Source organism: Sceloporus occidentalis, unplaced genomic scaffold (genome assembly GCF_023333645.1).
Source record: "Sceloporus occidentalis isolate IW3139 unplaced genomic scaffold, rSceOcc1.0.p SCAF_11, whole genome shotgun sequence".
Classification (NCBI taxonomy): Eukaryota; Metazoa; Chordata; class Lepidosauria; order Squamata; family Phrynosomatidae; genus Sceloporus; species Sceloporus occidentalis.
The window spans coordinates 9348332-9357809 of record NW_028316991.1 but is presented as its reverse complement, the minus strand read 5'-3'; the positions used below and the strand labels follow the sequence as shown (position 1 = coordinate 9357809).

General features: G+C 37.9%; 1 protein-coding gene across 1 annotated transcript; it reads right to left on the bottom strand.

Annotated features, from left to right (window-relative positions):
- Positions 1–1028: 1028 nt before the first annotated feature.
- On the bottom strand, positions 1029–8412 carry LOC149305528 (receptor-interacting serine/threonine-protein kinase 2-like). Its single transcript, XM_089477553.1, has 8 exons — positions 8165–8412; positions 6662–6815; positions 5485–5640; positions 4121–4278; positions 3982–4031; positions 2537–2698; positions 2047–2126; positions 1029–1094 (listed from the first exon to the last, which is right to left on the bottom strand). Exons 1-8 carry the CDS (start codon positions 8410–8412, stop codon positions 1029–1031), a joined length of 1074 nt encoding a protein of 357 aa, XP_089333679.1.
- Positions 8413–9478: the final 1066 nt, after the last annotated feature.

Below are 9478 nucleotides of genomic sequence, written 5' to 3'. Positions count from 1 at the left end.
GCTGTAAGCCATCTTCTTCAATGTTCGACATGTTGTGAGTTCAGAGATGGTATTCTGCATACCTTGGTTCTAACGACTGGTTATTTGAGTTACTGTTGCCTTTCTGTCATCTCACTAGTCTGCCCATTCTCCTCTGACCTCTGACATCAATAAGCCATTTTCTGTTTTTCGGACCATTCTCTGTAAACCCTGGAGATGGTTGCGGGTGAAAATCCCAGTAGATCAGCAGTTTCTGAAATACTCAGACCAGCTCGCCTGGCGCCGACAACCATGCCATGTTCAAAGTCACTTAAATCCTCTTTCTTCCCCATTCTGATGCTCAGTTTGAAATTCAGCAAGATGTCTTGAGCATGTCTTCATGGCTAAATCCATTGAGTTGCTGCCATGTTATTGGCTGATTAGCTATTTGTGTTAACAAGCAATTGAACAGGTGTACCTAATAAAGTGGCCCATGAGTGTATATATTTGCTGGAAACTTCACTAATGCGTATTTATTAATCAGTTAAGTCCCATCAGCCTTACTAGTGTGACGTTAAAAATAAATTTTCCAAAATACTGTGCCATTTTCTCTTTTTTATGACAGTTCTTAGCCTAATAAACTAGACAAACACCCTGACTCTTTATCACACTACTTGTGGTAAACAAAAGAATGACTAATAATGAGTTTTAATCTCCCAGCAGGACACCCTGACTACAGGAAGTGTATGGAGGAAGGGTTTTCATTAGCATTAGCATACAGAATCTGCTCAGTGTGGTGGTTGAGCAGGGAAAGTCACCGAAAATATCAAAACTGACAACAATGGCAGCCTCCCAGTCTGCAGATAAAGTTAGTTTATTGAAACAAAAAGAAGCGACAATAATTTATTTCCATAAGACTTCCTCTTTAACTTCTAAATTTATTTAAAATGTTGGTATATGATATGTATTCAATGTCATTTATTGTCTGCAGTTCATACTCACAATAGGACCTAGCTAAGTTATTTCATATTATTTGACAATATTGTCTCACAAACTTAGAAGTGTTATTATCAACCTACTGGTGTGTATGAATCCTTCTGTGATTGCCCAGTGTCTGAATTAACATTACTTCTAGCCTAAAAAGAAAAGTTCAGAAAAGTTAGTAACATTAAATGTTGTCTTAGTTAAAAACAAAATATAGGCATGAAATGTTTATTTAAAGGTATAATAGTGCTCTGCTTTCACCCATGGGATTTAGTCAGCTCAGATGGCAGTCAGCTCCAGCACTGGTTCATGGAGGGTTCCGGGAGGTCTAACAAGAGCACAGGAGAAAATGCTCCCATTGATTTCAATGGGAGCTCTTTCCTGCCATTTCAAGCAACCAATCAGTGGCATGAAAATGGAACAATAGAAGAGGTGTTACAATTGTATTATTTCTTTTGTTTTTACAGGTTGCCTACTCTTTCATGTCCCCCTCAAGCTAACAAGACCAGTTATTGTTTGTGATTTTAAATTCATCCTACTGCCTCTTTGTACACCTGATTGTACACCTCTGGAGGTGTCAGAAGGTGTTCACACTTCTAGAAGGGCCAGATTGTTTGCATCTCTGGTTTGCAGGCTGGTCTACAATGTGATAATTTTGAATCATTAATAATTTAAATTGGAGCCTTGGTTTAATTTCCCATATTTTCCCTCTCCCTCTGAGGTTGGAATAGTCCTATTAAGTCTCATGTATCTGATAATATGTCCATTTTGGCAAAATGTTCTCCCATGAGTGTCTCTGTCTCTTGTTATTGATATAGGATCTGTGTGAATTAAATAATTCATGTAGTGGTTGGCCTGTTTCACCCACATATTGTTGGACTGTTGGACAATTGACACATGATAAGGTACACCACATTGGATGATTTGCAAGTAAAGGCACCATTGACCTTCTCAATGTTGTAAATGTGTGTGCAGGTTTTACTTTCTCTTTGTAGGCAGGAAGAAAAGTATCAGCAGCTTACAAACGACAGTACATCTTTGGTCAGGGGCTTGCGGTCACATGTAGATGTCTAATTTGTGTGGAGCAGTGAAAAGTTAACTTACTTTCTTTATCTGGAGTATTCCTTCCAGTATAGAAATCTCATCATAATTTTGGACCACTGGCTCAAGCTCCATCAAACATTCTAGCAACAAAAAGAAAACCATAAATGCTCTTATTCTAAAATTTTCAAGATAATGCATAGTATGAAGAATGTTTTACTTCTGTTACAACCAATTAGTATAAACTGATTGATATGGCAATAAGACCACTGTTCAGAATTTTCCTCAGAATCACTTTTAATCACTATTAATAATACCCAGCATACCTAAAATTGTGTAATACGTTAACTAGGGTTTCACTTTGAATTAATATCCTTATAATGGTACTAAATACTATCTTGTCTTAAAGAAAATCATTCAGAATTTTATATTTAATGTCTGCAAAACCTCTGTACAAAGTCAATAAATTAATTTGATATATTTGTATTACATATCTTTGTTGTCTACTACAACATCCCATCCCTGCACACTCACATTTACACTAAAGACTTACTTAAAAAAGCTGGTCTTTCATCTGGTTCCTTGGACCACCCTCTCTCCATAAACGAGACAAATATGTCTCGGTGAGGTATATTGAAGGGCAAGCTTTCCTCACTAAGGTCAGGCCGCTTCCCTTGAGTAACACTGTACATAACTTGCAAAGGGTTTGTGGCACCTAATAAGCACACAAAAAGGCAGATAAGGGAAAATGTAATATATGACAGTTTTTGAAAGAGTACCAAAAGCAGGATACATAATATTACCGAAATATAATACATCATTTTTATTACTTAGTTAAACTATATTAATGCCCACAGGGGCCATCATTGGCCAGCGTGGGCCCTTGGCGCCAAATTTGGTAGGTTGGGGTGGGGTTTAGGGGGTAGTTATTTAAGGGGTTGTGACACAAGGCTGAGGGCCATTTTGTTGTCACCTTACCCTTTGATGTTTGTCTCACCCTCCTTCCCTGTTTATTGTGTTTGGGTAGGGGTATTTATGCTGTCACAGCCAGGTTGGTAGCTTACCAAGCATCTATGGGTTGTGAGTGCTTTGGGGAAGAGCATTTGGTTCCCACCAGGTGGTGCCGGGAGCCTCAGGTTTGGGCATCTTGGTACATCATTCCCTGTGTGCCTAGTTCCTAGTTCACACACTAATATACCCAGACACACACCCTAAGTTACCCAAACACACACACACTCTCCCACACACTAATAAACCCAGACACACACACTAACAAACACACACTAACATACCCAGACACACACAACTTATTTACAATTATGAAGCCTCATCCTGCCTTTAATGCAGCTTGCAGCGCTGCAACACAACTTGACCTCGCTCAAAGTAGGGGAATAAAAATGCTGTCATCTTTCTTGGTGGGGAAAAAGTGTTTTATAAAATCTCCTCCCTACCTTTTCTAACCCGTTTTCTCTCCCTTTAGTGTCTCTCCTGCACACTTCTTGCAGTCTAATTTACCTTGGATCTCCGTTTTTGTCAATTTATTCTTTTACGATTTCCTTATCGAAGGCAAAAGAGACTCCAAGAAGTATACAGAAAAAGGGAGCTCAGAAAGAGGAAATGAGGATAGGAAATGGGGAGAGGGCCATCAAGAGAGCAAAAGGATAGAAAAAGAGAAAAGCAACTTGTAAAACAAAAAAGGATGAGGCGTAATTAAAAGAGGTGCAAAAAAAAGAGGTATAGCAAAAGAAACTGTAAAATAATTAAAGCGACAGAAAAGGGAGATCAAGGGGGAAACGTAATTTTTGCAGTCTCTTTTGCCTTTGATCTTGCATGAAAATAAGGAAGGAAAAAAAGGGCTTTCTTCCTTCAAGGAGAACTTGGTTGACCCTACACAGTCTACACATAGTTTAGTCAGTCAGCAAATTATCTCACCAACTTTAATCAGTAATAAGTAATAAGAAAACAAGCTTCATTCTTAATTATTTTTATTATATTTACCTTCATAAGGCTGTTTTCTGGACAGAACTTCCCACATAATAATCGCATAACTATAAAATGAAAAAAGGTACAATTATATGAAGAAGAAGAAGAGCAACAGTGTAAGTAACAGGAAAAGAGGGCATTCTAAGCAATTTACCTGTACATATCATGTTTGACGCTTCCTCGCCTGTTTTTGATACTAGGTTCGTACTCCTCTGGTGGCATATAAACAATTGTCCCCCTAGGTGAGCTGTGATCACTTAGAGAATGTGATGATGAAAACATGCGCCAATTTGAGAGACCAAAGTCGGCGATCTGTAGATAAACAGTTTAATTATTACAGCTAAACAAAATAAGTAATGCAAAGTAAATCATACATCATAAGGCTTCATTAAATTATACTACCAAATAAGACCTTTATATTGTTGGAGCTAAGTATAACATTATGAGAAGCTCGGATACAAAATTTAAACTGTTGAGATTGTTGGTTCTTTTACTCCTGGAAATTCATATTTTATAGATGCATTTACACATTTGACATGGGCATCTTTATTCACCTGCTATAAAAACAAAGACACCCAGTAAGTAAAATGTGTTAATTTACACCAGGGGCACAAACTAAAAACCACGGGGAGTGCAACCTTTTCACCCAAACAGCTTTTGAGAGATACCTAAGTCCCCAAACAGCTTATCAGTGCCCTCAAACGGCTTATCTGTGTCAACTTTGCCCCCAAACAGCTTGTCTGTGCCATAATTGCCCCCCTCCAACATATACTCTGGCACACATATGTAAATACACTTACACAAATTTACACATGCTAATACACACACTTACTCATACTCACTAGCATACATGTACATACTCATTCTAACACATACACCCACTCTCACACCACTCATGCTAAGACACACTCCATCTAACACCACTTATACATACATGGTCACACACAGTTACATATACATGCTCACACACAAACACTTAAACAGACACATACATGCTCTCACACACACACATACACATTCATGCTCACATCCACACTTATACACAGATATCCATGCTCACATACACTTATACATAAACATTTATGCTCACATACTTACAAACATACATACCCCCTTCCTGCAACTCAAGTAAACAGGTCAGGACCTCTGGTTATACCATCCAAATAGAATAAAATTATGCAATCCAACAAAATAAAATTGTTTTTCCCCCCGTGGATTATTTATCATAGTCTTCCATAGACCATCAACAGTGCTCATCATTGTCGGTATGCCTGTTTGGTTTTCTGTGGTACTGTCACTGTACAGTAGATTCAGGACCAGACCCCGTAGGGCAGTGGAGGGTGAACAAGAGAAAGTTGAAACACAGCACAATCACTAATACTTCACACAGAACCCACTACTGAGCACACACCAAAGTATAAAGGCTGGTCAACAGTGTTTTTGGTCTAAATCACATCATCTCCCTGAAGATCTTAATTAGAGGTTTTTGTTGGAGTTATTAATCAAATATATACATACCTTGACATGAAACTCACTGTCCAGCAAAATATTCTGTGTCTTTAAGTCATGGTGAAGCAAAGAAGGTTCCATATTGTGAAGGAAATTTACTCCTAGTGCAATCTCATACAGTATACGGAAACGCAATGGCCATACTATTTCAGGAGCTGGGTTTTCCTGAAGAAGAAAAAAAACTTTTTGGTTATAGACATATTGGAAAAACACTTACAGAAGAAGTACCACAGAAACTGAAAGTATGGTTCCTTACAATTTAGGATGGGGTCTATTCACTAAAGTGGGAGTTGGAAGGAAAGCAAGCAGAAGAGTTTGTAGGAAAGTCACAATACATCGGGTTACATTCAGTAAGCTATAAGTTTATATGAGTTGGCTAAAAATGCGAGTTTGAAGCATCAAGATCACAGAGTTGGACAGAAGTCCAACTTATAAATTCACTAAAGCCAACTCACATTTGCAAACAAAAAGAAAAATCACTTTCAACTAGTATACTCTTGACTGCAACAAGGGGAAGTCTAGTCTCTGGGGCATGTAAAACAAAGTTCCCCTCTTATCACCCCAGTAGCACACACACATACATACACTTAAACACAGGTACACTAACACACACTTAAACACATTCATCCTAACACAGACACTGTAACACACACTAACCTTGCTTGGAACTTTTCTTCATCGCAAGGTGCATTGCTACTATTACAGGGTCACAGAATGGTGTGTTATGCTAATGCAGAACACATTGAGAGCATAAAGTATAATTTAATAACAAGTCTCCCTACAGAAATATTTGCTTTACTGAACCAAAGGGATTTTTGCACTTAAAACTGCTAGCTGATTGTTGAGGGCACAAAATGGGCGCATCTGTTGAATTCAGATGGCCTCCCTTGCAAGATGATCCTCAATAGTTCAATCAGCAATGCATAGTCATGCTGTGCTCAGCTACAGTGAAAAGTAGTGGAAAGATTTTTTGAAAATAGCAAAGAAAAATAATAATGTGTACCTCTCCCATTATGAATATATATTAAAAAGATACCTTCCCTATTCCCAATTGTTAGTAAACATATAGTAAAAATGTCAAAAAAAGCTAAGGTCACTTGGTCGGGAGAACCTTTGGTCATGAAAGGGTTACCCCGCTAGAACACATGAAACCACTAAATGAACAGTCAGCGTACAACATGCAGACCTGGTGTAACATCTGGTTTAATGATCCATTGGTCATGTATTCCGTAACTATTCCAAGGTAATTATTCTCATTGCAAATTCCCAGTATTGGAAGAATGTAACTAAATCTGGCTTTGTGTAAAATTTCAGCTTCTTTTAAGATCTTGTCTCTTTCCCTGCAAGGTGAAAATAACATACAGGTGAGAATACATAAAAAATGAAGACTGAAAACAAACAATTATGAAATTCTAAGTTAAAAAGACTCTGTATCATTAACTGTGATCAAGCAATTGTTAGAAAATAAATCATGGGGTGCTCAGATATAATTAACGGAAGGCATCAGCTTCAGACATGTGGCATTGAGTGTAGTTTTTTTTAGAGGTATTTTTGGAAGTCAGTAGATATGACTTAATGTTTGTTCAGCCACCTTGAAATTATAAAAGAAATTATGGATAAGCATTATATTTAGGCATAGAAATAAAGATAATAGCCCAAGGGAAGTTAGGGAACCAGTATCTGTAAGAATGTAATAAATTAAGACCCTGTCAACCAAATCTGACAGAAACTTTAAAAATTGTGATATCAGAGGAGGGCAATTTGGTCCATCAGCTATAGTGTCTGAAACTTTACATAAATGGTCTAATTTTGCCTAACCCATGTAATTCTAAAATTATTAAACTGTATTAACCTCCACCACTTCACCAGTCAGCTTAGTGAATTCTGTTGGGGGCTGTGTGCATGCTCGGAAGGAGCTCCTACTGACTTAAATGGGAGCACGTCCCTGCTGCATCAAACAGTATACAATATAACACTTATATAAGGATATCCCCCAACTGAAAAACCTTTTTTGCAAGGCAGTCTAGATTTAATATGCAATCCAGCCATACACCCCCACTGTCTCAGTTTTGATGGAGTGAGGGAATTATGGGTGTTTTGGGGAGAACCTCAGATATCCCCTTACTAGCCCCAATTTATATCTTTAATACTTCATTTCAAAGCATACATAAGGTGTTTTGTTAATATAGCCATGCCTCATGTTGTAAGCAAAATTTATTTGGCCCACAATGTGTGAAGACACAAAACAAGTCATGTAAGTCCAAAACAGGATACAGATACAGATACATAAAAATGTATGTATGTGTGACAGAATGAAATCTTGTGTAAAATAATCTTGAAATAGGCTGGTATCTTTCTGTCACACAACAGAACATATACATACTTTCAACTAAATGTATACATAATTTGATTACAATACAAACATAAAAAAAATCATGAAAAAAAATGTTTGCAAAAGAAATTGCATTTTGATTCTAAAAGGATATGGAAGAAACAGATAGCTATAAAGAAAAGCTGTACACGGGAATAATAATTTAACTAATAACATTTTAGACTTGATTTAAAAACATGCATCATACGTAATCAATCGCATATAACAAAATTAAGGACACTTCCGCTTAAAGCAAAAGTCGACATATCAGACATGATTACACAAAGACACCCTCCTGTCTCCGTCCCACACACTCACCTTGCCTCTAGGTGGCGCTCCATTGGAAAGAACTTAACAGCCACTTTCACTCTCCAGTCTGCATGGCAGGCTCTGTTCACTGTCCCATACGCCCCCCTATTAATAAATGTGAGGTTGGTGAGCTTGCTGTAAGGAATGGACTGCAGGGAGCTGCTGATGCTAGCAGTCTGAATAGTCTCAGTCTCCTGGCTTGAAGAGTAGTTACTACAAGAGGAATTTGAATCTTGGCTCCCTGTGCTGAAGCTCATCTTGCAAATCAAAGCAAGAGGGGAAAGAAACCCCCCAAAAAGTTGCAAGCTCCCTGAGTGCCAAACTCAAAAATGATCCTCTTCCGGGAAAAAGAGAGAACGCTAAAGCCCCCACCCCCTACCATTTCACTAGGAAAGTGAAACTAAAAAACCAGAAGTTCCTGTTATTCTTCTTACACAGCATACTCTCTGATAACAAGCTTCATGGCTGCGGGGGCAAGGGAAAGAAAAAAAGGAAAGAAAATTATTGGCTGGAAACGACATTTTTTTTTTAAAAAACAACCCCAATATATTTATAGCATAAACCCACGTCATGTGTATACCATGGGTGCAGCCATCTTAAGATTCCCTTTTCATGTTATCAATTATTCAATTATATTTTTTCCTTTTTGTTAAATCTCTTTACCGCCTTGATGCCAGCTGTATTTCTCTGGCACCCATGGCATAAGAATGGGAGAAAAAAAACAAGATTAATTGATTAATATGCTGGTTCTGACTGCTTCATTCCCGCCGCACAGTTTTTTGCTTATATTAATGCCAGTGGAAGTTTGGAACTTTTCAGCTAAGGAATCAGCAGAGCTCTGGTGACTTTTATGTACCATTATTATTATTATTTTTAGTTTTATGTAGCGCCATCAAATTCCGTAGCACTGTACAATGGGTAGACAGGACATAACAAGTAGTATGTAACATAACAAATTGACTAACAGAGACAACAGGTGAGGAGGGCCCGGCTCAAACGAGCTTACAGTCTCAGCACTGGGTGACCCCGCTCTTTGACTTTATGTGGTTTTCCGTTTCATGGCTGAATTGCTGCTGTTCCTAAACGCTTCTCCTTTCCAATAATGCCACTTGTAGTTACCAGGGATGAAATTTCACAAACTGACCTATTGCAAAAGTGGCATTCTATCACAGTATAATGTTTGAATTCCCTAAGCTCTTCAGAATGACCCATTTTTGTGAATGGAGACTGCATGGCTAGGTCCTTGATTTTATGTTGGGTCTGATTGAAACATCTGAATTCAATAATTAATGTGTGTCCTAATGCTTTTGTCCATATAGTGTA

Coding starts and splice junctions, on each gene's coding strand:
- LOC149305528 (XM_089477553.1), bottom strand. CDS start 8,412: ATGAGCTTCAGCACAGGGAGCCAAGATTCAAATTCCTCTTGTAGTAAC. Junction 4,279..5,484: donor ACAGTGAGTTTCATGTCAAG/GTATGTATATAT, acceptor GTTTATCTACAG/ATCGCCGACTTTGGTCTCTC. Junction 2,127..2,536: donor TGAAAGACCAGCTTTTTTAA/GTAAGTCTTTAG, acceptor TTTTGTTGCTAG/AATGTTTGATGGAGCTTGAG.